Here is a 13,884-nt window from a genome sequence, read left to right on the forward strand (position 1 = left end):
ATAATCCACAAATAACGAGTACGGTTTTCCTTGCCGTTAATTGGATTTGCAAATTTTTTTCCTCGCCGAAAAAGGATTCTTTGTACTCTACATGCAAAGGATACAATACAACAAAATCAAGTTTGCTTAAAAAAATAATCCTTAGCAATTTGTAAGAAATTTCCTTTATACATAATTCCAATTTGAACTCTCTGTCTAATCAGAATATAACACAGAATCCAAACAAACTCGATTCCAGCATCAGTTCTCAGGATTGTACTTCCAACCAGATCTCCAGCTCTTTCATCACCTAGTTTCCATCATGATACATCTATCCTCAAGAGAGAATACCCTTACCCAATGCAATTAAGTGCACCAAGTGACCGGAGGTTGAAAACAATATGACCATGTGATCGTTGATTTCATCCTAATGGAATGAAACTGGTAACCGCGAGGGGTTGAACGGGGGTTGCTGCTGTAGTTTCGCGCATGCTGTTTCTACCTGCCGGCAAGAGGGTTGGTTTTAGCCGGTAACAGCGACTGATAGAGAGTACGTGCAGTCAGAGGAAAGGGTAGTTTCATCCGGGCTTTATATAAGGGTACGTACAGTTTGAAACTTAGTCATAAACTGCTTTTGGTTGATGCATGTAGTCCGCTTCTTGCGCGACTTCGAAAAGAGGAACGTAATCTGTCCGACGATTAACGCGTTCAATCGCCACGTGGTGCTTTTTCGTTTGCTTTCTCCCCTTTTTCGTGTCGGTGGTAAAAAAAAAAAAAAAAAAAGGGCGGAAAAGTGTGGAAGTGTAAAGGCAGAAAAATACAAGAAGAATGTCCTTGAACCGTAGCACCGTGGACAATGTCGTTTACGATGCCGATGATCAAGTCAGTCCAATGGTGTACGTCGCTGCAGCGATCGCATTGGGATTTATCGGATTTTTTGGTTTCACCATGAATCTTCTGGTGGCGATCGTGATCGTCAAGGACGCGCAGATACTGTGGACACCCGTCAACGTGATCCTGGTTAATCTTGTCGTAAGATATCAAATAATAGTTCTTGATACGATATTAGCTGATTTTATAACGTTTTTCATACTGGTTTTTGAAGTTTGCGAGCGATGATTTATAGATGTTGAAAGATCTTAGTTTAGTAAATTCATTTTGGAATGAGTAAGAATATTAATTGATTCGATATTTAGAAATTATTTCTTCATAATTACAGTCGACAGATATCTACTATTTTTTCCAAAATTGTATTGTGTTAAAATAGAGGTCAATATAAATCAATTTTTTTAATTCTTCAAAACCTGTATCCTCTTGCATAATAATTTACTGGTAATATTACCAAATTTACAAGTTATAAATTGTAGATTATACACATCTGCTTTACAATTTTATAATCTTATATAGAATAATCAAATAATTCGTAATTTGTAAAGTTTACTCGTAAAATTTTATTTGTTTTTTGTTTAAACGAGAGAGGATAATATCGTTAAAGGTATTTATGTGAAATCTTCTCAGTCGTATAATTCGCATAGGAGATGTTAAGGTTCGTGGATGCGAATAATTTATACGTCTGTATATCGCGCCTCCATGCAACTCTTTAGCACGGTGCTAAGTAGACGTATTAGTTACACTCTACGTTACTCACATAGAAACTGTGTCATTCGATATTATGCAAATGAATCGTTTGCTTTTCTTTTTCATGGGAAACTAGATATACCTATAACTTGATTGGATTTTTATAATTTAAAAACCAATCAAGTTATTATCCAGTTATTGGAATTGTCGTAAATTTGATTACTTTTATGAAATTCTATCTTCTGACTAATTGGTAAGTGAAGATTCAGTTGATTGAAAATTCTAATCGGAAAATCTGTGGAATAAATTTATTTTCTATTGTTTTAGATTACAATCGCGGGAGAATTTTAACCGAAACCATGACGAGCAATTTGGAAACCAGTATTTACGTAGTTCAGATTTTTATTAAAAATATTAAAATCGATTCTCGCCACATCGATTTACTCCATTAATTTAATCGAAGCTTCGCGTGCATTAATTTTCCACCGTATAATTGATGCTTTCAGCTCTTTCATTTTCAATCGTAACGTCGAAGAATGTTATCCTTTCAATTAATTTTATTACAGAATTATCAACGCATCATAGATTTATATCTCTGCTGAATTTTGTAAGAACGTTCCATACAATCATGATTCCTTTCCCGGGGATGAGGCTAGAGAAGAGGATGAAAGCTCTGAAATTCGAGGAATTATAGTTGAAGAAGATGGAGTTGCGCGTACTCTAGCAACGAAAGCGACTAGAAGAAATTCTTCTAGAAAGCAGAATCGACCTTAGAGTACTAAGTCGATAAAATTCGTGGAGCTTTCACGGCAGGCTTTCGTGTTATCACACCTTTATCTTCGATTTTTTTTTTATGATACAATTATTCGGCGAACTGGAGATACGAAACGATCGAAAAAAATATAGAAGAGTGTGAATATTTATAAAGTTGCGAACTTCACTAAAGTTGGAATCTACCGCAACAGAACGGTATTTTTCCGCGTCGTTTGTGTCAATCAATTCTCTAATGGCACCCTCGTAGCACCGTGTTTTCATCGAATATCACCGAAAATATTCCCATTGTGGAATTGAATACGAGCGTTGAATGGAAATTGAAAAATTGCGAAAGTTCTCTGATCGTTTTGTTTTTTCTTTTATTTCGTTTTATGCGATAATTGTTTTACACGTCTGTTCCTTTCCGTTTGAGTAAAGACTCAACGTGAATAATTTAAGGACAATTTTTACTTCAGGTTGGCGATTTCCTGGTGGCTGCGTTTGGAAATCCTGTTGCGATGGTTTCTGCTATCACAGGCGGATGGTACTGGGGCTACAAAATGTGCCTCTGGTATAATTTATCGTTTATTAAACGTAATCGCATGAAACTTCTCCGAGGCATATCAACTACATACGAGACGATATTCCCTTTCATCCTGAACGAATGTAATCTTTCTATTATTCCCTTTTCTTACTCGCTTTCGTTGTAATCGCGATGCACATCGTGGTTTCTCGCGGTAGAGAATAATTGAATCTCGGATAAATGTAATCTTCTTGCTGCCGTTTAAAGCGGCTGACTCCAACGAACGGAAAGAAACTCGGGCAACTTTTACTGAAAATTAATGGCTGAGCAGAATTGTTTTCCCCACGGCTTACAGTTGAAAATTAAAGACAAACGTGAAAATGTCTGATAAAGCATTCGCATTACAGCATTGCGATTAGTTTACGCTGTCTCGACTTACGCTATAATTAGTTTATACCATCAATATCGGCTATTTACGGAATACGGTAAAATTTCTTGTTATGTGGAATGGCAACGACACTCCGTGATCCTTGGTGAAAGGAAAAATTGAATTCTTCGTCGTGACAGATCTAACGCTACTGCGTCAGTAGTGGTAGGCATGTACGTACAGAGCGAATTGTGTCATTTTTTTTAACGAGCTTGTAAAGCAACATACGTAAGCTACAAAAGCTACCATTGAAAGGGGAAGGTTTTTCTGGAAATAGAACAGCCGAAACACGGCCAACGAAACCGGCCCTTCTCTGCTCTCTTCTATTTCGTCTCCATTGGGAACGTGATTACTTTACAACGTTAAAATTCCAGCCAATGCTGGTATTTAATTATGAAGATTTCACAAATGAATAACTCGCTTTCATCTTCTTAACTTATTTCATTCAAATATTTCTCTACGTTTATTTGAAAGTTTTGTTCGCTGATTCTCTATGATACAGCACTTTTTTTTTTATACAAAATACAGAATAATCGTTCAGAAGAATTAGAATAACCAAGGAAAACGAAGTAGGAAGTACTATTTATGTTACTATGATACTTATGTTCCAGATGAAACTTCCAAGCACAAACGCAATGTGTGAATGTTGTGACATTCCCTGTCATGCACGTTTCGCTCGTAGAATTTCAATAGCACGAACAGAAAATCCATTTATTTAATACGTTAATGCTCATTATCGGCACGAATGTAATTATTCAGGAGCGTGCGCCAATGAAGATGCGGTTCGTTAAACGTAATTATCGTAAGATAATTCTGCAAAACTTTATTCAAGTTCTTTTCTGTTTAAAAAAATTATCGCCTATTTCATTTGGTTAACTTTTATCTTCTTCCAAGTAAGTACTTATCGACTGGCCCGTCTTTTCAGTTGCTGGTTATTTCATTTTCGCTTCCTCCCGTTAATTCTGTAATTCCTTTAATTCAGCGACTGTTTTTAGCGTTATTTTTCTATATTTTTATATCTTTGAATATAGCTATTACTATTGCAATATAATCAATTTTATATATATAAATATCTTAATACATGTATACTTATCATCAGTATAAATGTGGGATATAAGATAAAATGAAGTATTTTCGAGCTCAAATCGTCGAGACTTGAAAGTGGTTAATAAAGGAACGTAAAAGCGAGCCGAGTATCTTTTATGAATTATTTTTGCCTTCATTTTGTCACAAAATTTGACGAATTTCCTCGTTAACGGAACGTATAATTATCCCTGGAACTAATAATTCTTTAGGATTCGTAGAATGGACGAGTTTCGTTATAACGAGATGAAACGTTCGCTCTGTCACGGTCTCGTAAAATCCTGTGTCTCTTTCAGGTCATTAAATATGGTGTCGAGACGACGAAATTAAGAGAAAGTATCTGGCGCACGGTGTACCTACCGCAAAGTGGAGTTTCGTGGTTTGCCATCGTTTAAACGTTCAACAAACCTTCGAAGAATTCTTCGTGGACACCGCAAATGATAAAAGCAAACAATGTTACGTCTAAGTCCGAGAGAGAATTGGGAATAAACGGATATTTCTAGTGAAAAGTTGAGAAATGTAAATCGACACGATTGCAATCGAAAATTGACGTCGTCGTACAGGATGCCCCAGTTCCTCTCTCCAAAACTATACTGGCATATTTTATAAATAAAAGTTTAAAGATATAGCCTTCGGTCAAATATAAGTTCATAAGAAGTTCATAGAAAAATTATAGTTTAAAATAAAACTGGTTACAATAATTATTCTTATATCTTACTGCTTTTTGATGATACTTTTGTATCTGATAGAATTGTAACTTTAAAGTTTCATTGATCTTACTAATGGTTTATTGCAACAATATATTATTCTGATTGTGATAACGCGACTAATATTAATTTATAAAAATTTCAAGTTCCCATGATACTTATAGAATAAAATATGCCAAAGATCCCAGGTCGAAGTCAAATCTAACAATTTTCAGAAATTTCGTTAATCTCTCGCCCAATTTCTTCTGCCTAGAATGATTAATATTAACCAAAAATCTTTGGTTTGTTACAATTCCATTGAAACAACGTTTTTCTTTTTTTTGTTTTTCAAAGCTACGCTTGGTTCATGTCCACTCTGGGGTTCGCCAGTATCGGGAACCTGACAGTAATGGCTGTTGAAAGGTGGTTACTGGTAGCCAGACCGATGAAAGCTCTGTCCATAAGGTGAGAATGATTCCATTTACTTTTACTTTATTTGGCAGGCAAAGATGTTTCGAAAGAACTGTGTATATATTTGGTCAAGGTGAAGAAAAATGGCCTTGACTTTGTCAGTCGAATCGCGGAGCAACACGACGGACGTTCCGCTCCGAAAACCTCAACTCGTCGCGACACACGTGCACGTGAACAATGTAGAGAAGAAGTGGATCGTAACACTCGATCCTGCATAATACACGATGCTTTTCTTTGCTCTGTCTAATTACACGTCGAGATACGTCGCATGTCGAATCGAATAACGCGAAGGCGATTTGATCGTTCGTTCCGCTTACAATTACAAGTTATAGCTTTTCAGATCAATCTTATGAATCGAGCGTTTATGTAAATACAGCTCCATGTTTATGCTTTTATGTAAATGAACGTTCGCGGCGAGAAATAATTACTAATTTATAAATATTCAGAAGATAAAAAGCATAACACTGAACAGCTAGCTTCATAGATCAGAATTTCTGATGTCTCAACAGAGACCCGTCAAACAACTTTCAATCGCAGTCTTTGAACTTTATAGTGGAAAAAATTTGTATCGCAAGCTGAGAAAATCTTACGAAAATTCTTGTCTCTCTACAGAAATTCGGAGAAGCCTTTTCTAACAATTTGTAACATTTTGCGCCGTCGACTGTTCGACGAATACGAAAACGTTCGAAGCAAAGATGTTTCACGTCGTGGATCGAGCCTGTAAGGTAGTAGCATTCTTTAATAACCCGCGAGAGTCGCCTGTGTAATTATGAACGTCGTTCTAGATTCTAGAGGATAAGTTCAAGATTAAAAATCCGCGTGAATCACTTCAACGATATTTTACCGATCTTCTAATCAATTTTGGATTAACAATGTCGGTCTCCGTTCTTTAGACGCTTCTTAAGGTGCAGCTTTTCACTCTTACGTTAAGACAGAATGGTGTTTCGACGATGAAAAAGAAAACGCGTAGAGAAATGTTCTTAAGTGCTTACGCTACGATGATAAAGGAGAAAATAAATTTTCCTGGCCGCGAGCCACGATTACTTCGTTGAACACCGTAAACGAAGTAATCCTCTAACGCGAAAATTTTTGCCGACAATCGTCGGCCAACCAAAAACCGAATTAAACTGAACACGTTCGGACGTGACACGTGTTTCTTAGAAAAAGGAGATTTTTACTTCCAACTTTGTTCCCATTGATATTGAAACTTTAATCGATTGCAACGAAAGTTGTACGAAATGTTCCAGTAACATCCTTATCTATTCTTGAAGAAACGTTCCGTTGCAAATTTTCGATGCGATTCTTTCGAAATGTGCAACGTGTTTATTCTACATAATAATTATATAATTAATAATAATTATATATATTCTACATAATAAATACATTATTCTACATAAATGAATTTTTTATTTCTCTGCCAAGTTATTTAAAAACCAAGAAAGAGGCTAATTCTCGAGATACTCTGTATTGCCTATGCAATTACCTACTATACTAAATATATCAAATATTATAAATAAATACTATACTGAATAATATACTAAATATAATTGCAGATTTTGTCAATACCATTTAATGACGAAATCCGCAATCACTTGGTTGCCAACCCAATATTATGCACGCCGACGATAAGCTGCCTTATAATTTTACTTCACGCACTGTCTGTACGAATCGTCTGTTTTCTACAGGCATGCGATAACACTTGGAATCTTTGTCTGGATCTATGCACTCTGCCTCTCTCTGCCACCACTATTTGGCTGGGGTAGTTACGGCCCAGAGGCAGGAAACGTGTCTTGCAGCGTGTCCTGGGAAGTCCACGACCCTCTTACCAAAAGCGACAGCTACATAGGATTCCTCTTCGTGTTTGGTCTGATCATCCCCGTTTTGGTGATCAGTAGTAGTTACGTGGCAATTATAGCGACCTTGAGAAAAGTGCGAAAGAGAGCAGGTAAGTTAGTTTCTGATCGTAATCTTTTCTAATAACTTGCAAAATCTGATCGAGTCTGATCGAAATCTCCTCAAAACTACGGTAAAGCTTCGTCTATGTAAACTTGTCGGCAGATAAACGATTCGTACAATAGGAATTCCTCGCAGTATTTCTTTTTTATTTAATTTGTACTTTACAATTTGTCCAGATGGCCATTTGGTAAATGTTTCTAACTTATTTGCTAAGTAACATGTGGATGACTACCCTCAGCGGGATACCATCTTTGAGTTGAGTTTGACTATTTTATTTCTTATCTTGAAAATTGAACATAAGAAAATTTACTTTTTTTATTATCTAATTTGTACTTTACAATTTGTCCAGATGGACATTTGGCAAATGTTTCTAACTTAATTGCTAAATAACATGTGGATGGCTACCCCCAGCTGGATACCATCTTTGAGTTGAGTTTGACTGTTTTATTTTTTACCTTGAAAATTGAACATAAGAAATTTCTTTTTTTTTATCATTTAATTTGTACTTTACAATTTGTCCAGATGGCCATTTGGTAAATGTTTCTAACTTATTTGCTAAATAACATGTGGATGGCTACCCTCAGCGGGATACCATCTTTGAGTTGAGTTTGACTATTTTATTTCTTATCTTGAAAATTGAACATAAGAAAATTTACTTTTTTTATTATTTAATTTGTACTTTACAATTTGTCCAGATGGACATTTGGCAAATGTTTCTAACTTAATTGCTAAATAACATGTGGATGGCTGCCCCCAGGGAGTACCATCTTCGAGTTTGTCTATTTTATTTCTTTAGTCAGGTCAGTGGGGTGTTGTTTTTTAATTTTTCGTTCAAATAAATGAGCTCGATCGACGGAAGGCTATTTAATTGAGCGCTAGATAATAAAATTTCAAATACATAAACGGAATTAATACGAACAGAGTTCTTCTATAGTTTGCCTTTTGTATTTGTGAAAGAGCCATACTTCCGTTGCTCACGTTAGCAACGCGAAAATAATTTGTTTCACAGGCGCAAGCGGAAGACGCGAGGCGAAGATCACGAAAATGGTTGCACTAATGATAACTGCCTTCCTGCTCGCCTGGTCGCCTTACGCTGCTCTTGCGATCGCCGCGCAATATTTCGACGTAAGTTGTAAATTCATATCCAAGAATATAATCTTTTAAAGTGGTCACAGTTCCATAATTTCACGCAGAAAATTTTACAACTTCCTCTTATTACTTACATCGGTCTTCTTGAATACATCTTTTCTTAGTGTTATCAGACGAACAATTTCTAATTTTGTTCTTGCAAAGTTTCGTTTAACGCGCGATGTAAAATTCAAATTTTCGTTGATAGAACTGAGATAACACGAAAACTCGCGTTACGAGGTTCTTCACCATCAAGACCAGTTTCATATTAATTCGTAAGATCGGCTGAAATTGAGAAAGCTGTATCGTTGCACGCGATACGAGATACACCTTCCTTTGTTCGTACACCGTGAACGATTTGCATATCTATACATGTGGGGTGAAAGTATTTCGTTATAATTTCGTATTACCAGCAGGTGCCATTAACAGACACAACGCCATAACGATGCCCGTTAAATATCGTCACTCGTTTCGTATGTATTCGATGATACTTTGTGTTTCAAACTGGTCTCCGAACCTAATACTGAACATCGCCATCGACGAGAAAGTTCAAACTTGTCGTTTGAACTTTCAATCTTATAAACATAATAATTTCTTTACTTAAGAATCTTCCGTTTTTTAATATAATCACGTCCATTATAATTTATTTAGAAATCACAACGCTATTGGTAGACGATACAATACAACCGACAAAACTTATTATGCAGCTAATAGAAATCGTTGAGCGAGAGCAACAGATTATTCTAACAAAATCTTCGATTAATTTTCTAGGCGAAGCCATCGGCATCGGTAGCTGTGCTTCCGGCGTTATTGGCCAAATCCTCCATTTGCTACAACCCTATAATCTACGCAGGTTTAAACAGCCAATTTCCCCGCTCTCTAAAGAAGATCTTCGACGTACGAATCGCGAGATCCTCGTTACCGGACAGTCAAAACACCGCGTTGACGCTGTTGAACAGACAAGAGCAAAGGAACTGAGGACCATTATCTCTATCGAACAACGCCATAAATGTCTGCAGCTATGTAGATGTTGGATGAATCGTGGAACCATCGAATATAAGTCGTCTTAACAACGTGGTTCTTCCTTCTTGCCTCTTTGTTGTTTGCTTTCGCTTCTTTTCGTCCGCTGGATTTGCTTATCCGATTACGGATTCACGTACGTGAGCGGATCTTTTGTTTCTGCGATCGAATTAGTCGTGAGAACAGCGTTGAATTTTGCCGGGATACGCTAAACGTTCTTTCGTTTCGATGCGAAGATCTTAACACCTGGTGGAAGTTTCGAAGATCGCGGTGAAAAGCAAACGATACGCGTTCTTTTCTTTCGTTTTCCGGTATTTTCGTTTGCTTTTTACAGTCTTCGTGGCTCTCACGCGTTGCCATGTGTTAATTGATGCGTGAACTTTTTTGGCCGCTTGGTTTCACCGATGAACGTCGCAGTGTGTCTCTCGAAGATCGTTCGTGTAATGAAACGTGCGAATAAGAAAAATTGAATTTCATTACGGTTTGGTTTCACGCAGCGTGACATTCTTTGCCGAAATCATTCGTAGCAGGTAGTTTGAATGTATTTTGGCGCAGGTAAATTGCTAAAATACCGAATGAAAGAAACACCGAAGTTTTGAGTAGAGTAAGATAGAATTATTTGAGTTAGAAGGATATTTGAGTGAAGCTAAGTAATTCGCCTTGCGATTCGCCAAATCTCACAATGAACAATTTTCAAGCAAGCCACGTTTCAAGATATTCGACTTGTTAATCACGCGATAAACGAGAAGACGGATGATCGTAATGTCACCGAGAGAAACAATAAGAATCTCGATTAAACTTCATTTGTAATCTATATTGCACGCGACATATTTTAAGTCCATAAAATGACAATTGGTCGTAAATTAAAAGCAAGTGGGAGGAAAAAAGCAAAGCTTGGAGCAATGACGCAATTACGTTATCCATTAAGTATCGTAAGGATCGTAAAGCAGACGCGTTGTTATAATTTAGAAATAAAAATAACCAATAAGCAATCATATCTCTCTCTGTTCTCCATTGAAAGAGATTCTACGCTCGTAGAATAGTAATAGTTGCGCTGTTATTCTTTCTAATTCCTCTTACGAGTTCCAGTCGCGATGGAATCATTATGGATGGCTTTGCGAAGTATCTGTATTACGATTCGTAACACGTGCGATTATGGCAAGATAGCGAAAGTGAAATCGCGAGGAAAATTCAACGTCGCTAATCAAACCTTTTCTGAAGCAACCGCGTACGATGCGATTGACCCATCCAGATATGTAATTTCAAATTCAATCAGAAATTCGAATCGCAATTATATCTGCACGCTCTTCCATATCGTCGTTATTTTTCTTCAATTGTAATTATATTAAATTAAATTCAATTAAATTATAATCATGGCAAAAGAACATACAGTGGTTCGCGAAAGTAATCGAACGTTCGTAAACGTTTTTTAATATCGCGTGTCACGTAAAACATTTTGAAATTTCACTGGCATCGTGAGATACGGATATGCTGATTATATTGAATTAAATTTTGAAACAAATGTAAAAACGTACACGGAAAGTACACAAGATGTTTAATGCAAGTACACGTGTATCTTTTAGAAATTATAAAACAGCCGAATAAGCCTCGATATTCGGTAGGATCGTCTTTCACACTTATTATACGCCCAAGATGACTATCTATGCTGTATACTAATCTTTCGCTAAATATATATTTGCGGTAAATATCTCGTGGCTTCTGTACGCGTTTCCAGATTGATTTGAAATATTATTAATACAACGAAAGTACAACGTTCCAAAATGTTTTCTACAACGTAAAATGTTTTCTACATAAAAGTTTTCTGCAGTGAGCGTTCGCGTATTTTTGCGCGCCACTCTACACCTACGTAGAGTACAGTTTATGAAGACACTGCAGATGATCGAAGAAGAGAATTTTTCCCTGAAATTTTCTGAAAACGCGCGTTTCTATATTCTACGACTGAGACTACGATAGATAATCGTCGTATCGGTTGATCGTATCGTGACTATGGCAAGATAGCGAAAACAGGATTAGGATTTCCATTAATCGAGCGTGTAACGACTCGAGCGAAGAGCGAAAAGGAATGAATGGATACCGTGCGTAATCTGTCTGTGAACGTTTTCACAAGAACGATCGGTATTACGCAACGATAATTGGCCACAGTCTCGCGACTACGAAGATTCGTTCGAGACGACGAGTTGCACGCCAGCCGTGAGACAGGTTTCGAATAAAAGCAAAAGCCACGGCGAAATGGGACATTGGATCTTGGTTTTTTTTATTGCCACATCCTTAGCACGTGACCGTAATACTTCATCGATGGCCAAAGAAAATCTTGGCAACTGATACACGTGCTCGTCGTTTGAGAAAGAGAAGAATAGGAATCGTGGGATTAACGAACGAGGAACTATTTGTTCCGGAAGCTTTATCGTGCAGAACGATTTTACACGGAAGTTTACAAATTGTTATTTTTCTCTATTGTTTATTGCATTTCATCTTTCGATAAGAGAAACGATATTTTTTCGTGGTTGATCTTCTCTTAATTTTCTTCTCGTAACGTACAAATCCGATCGTACTGTGCAACGTTCGATGCTAAATTTTTAGCTGATTCGAATAATCCTACCCTGTGTTGAATTTTCTACGAATGAAATTCCTATCTTACAAAGTAGCTTTTATTTATCGTATCTTTAACGTATAAAGTTTCCCTCGATTTGCCATCGAAAATTAACAAATCCTTTGTATAATAAGAAACAGCTGACTGTAACTATTTTGTGAAATATATTTTTAGTATTCTTTCACGGATCGAAGGCGTAGAAACTAGATATTTTTGTAGGAAAGCGCGTTGCGAGTTAAAGAACGATCGCATCGGGCCAGTACACAGTGCGGCATTGGAATGAGAATTGGGGACAAAAATCAGAATTCGCTGGTCACATTCGTTCGCACGTTCGCAGATCAGATACACAGGTAATCGCATTAGATTTTGAGGTAGAAACGACTTTTATTAACTTCCGTCGATTTTTTGGGGAGAATTACTGTTCACGATCATATCGCTTACTTACAGACTGATGATATCATCGTACAATAAGATCGAAATCGGACGATTATTTCGATTCTTATCCACCGCATACCGCATTGTATGGCGTAACGATTGGAACCAGATCCGAATGCGGATGAAGCCAGAAAGAATTAAAAAATGACGGCTTCGAAAGGAGCGTTTGCGATATAAACGTTAGTCGAGGCAAGCAGCCTTTTTTTTTTTTTTAACATAGAGACTCGTTTTCGACGAGAAACCTACTTCGAACAGGAGTGTCGATCCTTTACGGAAGCGAATTTTTCGAGAGTGGAAGCAAAGATAAAAGTTACAGTTAAACGCGAAAACATGCGAGAAGAGTCGAATGGAAAGAGGTAGTTGATGAGAGGAATTGATAAGTTTCTATGTTCAATCCGATAATCGTTTCGTTTTGTTAAGAAAAAATTAATCCACGTTGTTTAGAAGCGCGACTAAGTAACTTTATGGAAAAAGAAGCGAGTGGATGAAATAAAAGAGAAATAATTTTCCCGAACAAAAGCATCAAACTGTGGATAACAAATATTCCATATTCCCCATTAAAATATATCACCGCCGTTTTAACGAATCTTCTACGCATTTTGTATTAAATCCTCTCCTGTTCCGTCAAACGATTTATAGAAAAGTACTTGACTATTTCATAACAAATCGTCTTCAATGGAAGCAATTAACCGAAAGAACAGATACAATTCGCCGTTTCGACGAGACGGTCGTAAAACACGAAGAACGACCGGCAGAAAATATCTTCGTTGTCAACGAGCCAGAATCTCTCTTGAACGAAAGAAGAAGAACGAATTTTTTCGACAGGGATACTTTCATTTCCTGACATTTAAATCTTACGTGGAACGAGTTAACCAAATCGATGGAGAAGCAATTAGGAGGGAAGAAAAGAGGCAGAAGAACGGCGAATCTGACGTAGCTTCTGAAATCTGAGCTGTTGAAAATAGGATCCACGTTAAGAGACGCGAGTTTCTATTCTTTCGTTGAACAAGGCCATAAACTTGACAAATGAAAGGCGATTTCAGAGCAAGTGTAATTTACCGATATAAATGGCTGTGAAAGGAACTTATCGAGTGGACCACGGAAAAGATCGTACTGCGACTTGATCGATCGCTAGAAATCTAATGGTAAATTGTGGCCAATTCGATTCGATTCGATATACGACCGTCTTGTTAGTTATTTCATCACGAGAGCAAGAAATAAGAAATATTTCGTG

General features: G+C 37.0%; 1 protein-coding gene and 1 long non-coding RNA gene across 3 annotated transcripts in view; one reads left to right on the forward strand and one right to left on the reverse strand.

Annotated features, from left to right (window-relative positions):
* The window catches only part of LOC117234181, a 77,766-nt gene that overhangs the window by 5,379 nt on the left and 58,503 nt on the right, over nt 1–13,884 (reverse strand). The window lies entirely within an intron of this gene.
* Nucleotides 144–10,244, forward strand: LOC117234176 (green-sensitive opsin-like). Of its 2 annotated transcripts, XM_033495153.1 has the most exons (7): nt 144–578; nt 825–1,011; nt 2,787–2,881; nt 5,384–5,494; nt 7,186–7,445; nt 8,466–8,581; nt 9,356–10,244. In XM_033495153.1, the coding sequence occupies exons 2-7, from the start codon at nt 871–873 to the stop codon at nt 9,560–9,562; spliced, it is 930 nt and encodes a 309-aa protein (XP_033351044.1). In that variant the 5' UTR covers nt 144–578; nt 825–870; the 3' UTR covers nt 9,563–10,244. The 2 variants fall into 2 exon arrangements, with proteins under 2 accessions (XP_033351044.1, XP_033351043.1); XM_033495152.1 differs by lacking the exon at nt 144–578 and having other exon boundaries at nt 808–1,011.

The sequence above is a fragment of the Bombus vosnesenskii genome, unplaced genomic scaffold (genome assembly GCF_011952255.1).
Source record: "Bombus vosnesenskii isolate JDL3184/JDL3185 unplaced genomic scaffold, Bvos_JDL3184-5_v1.1 scf7180000013302, whole genome shotgun sequence".
In the NCBI taxonomy this organism is placed as follows: domain Eukaryota; kingdom Metazoa; phylum Arthropoda; class Insecta; order Hymenoptera; family Apidae; genus Bombus; species Bombus vosnesenskii.

Bases quoted from the DNA above. Each gene is read 5' to 3' on its own strand.
- LOC117234176 (XM_033495152.1), top strand. From the start codon at position 808: ATGTCCTTGAACCGTAGCACCGTGGACAATGTCGTTTACGATGCCGAT. The intron at 1,012-2,786 runs GTAAGATATCAA...TTTTTACTTCAG, and splicing joins TGATCCTGGTTAATCTTGTC to GTTGGCGATTTCCTGGTGGC. The intron at 5,495-7,185 runs GTGAGAATGATT...TGTTTTCTACAG, and splicing joins ATGAAAGCTCTGTCCATAAG to GCATGCGATAACACTTGGAA.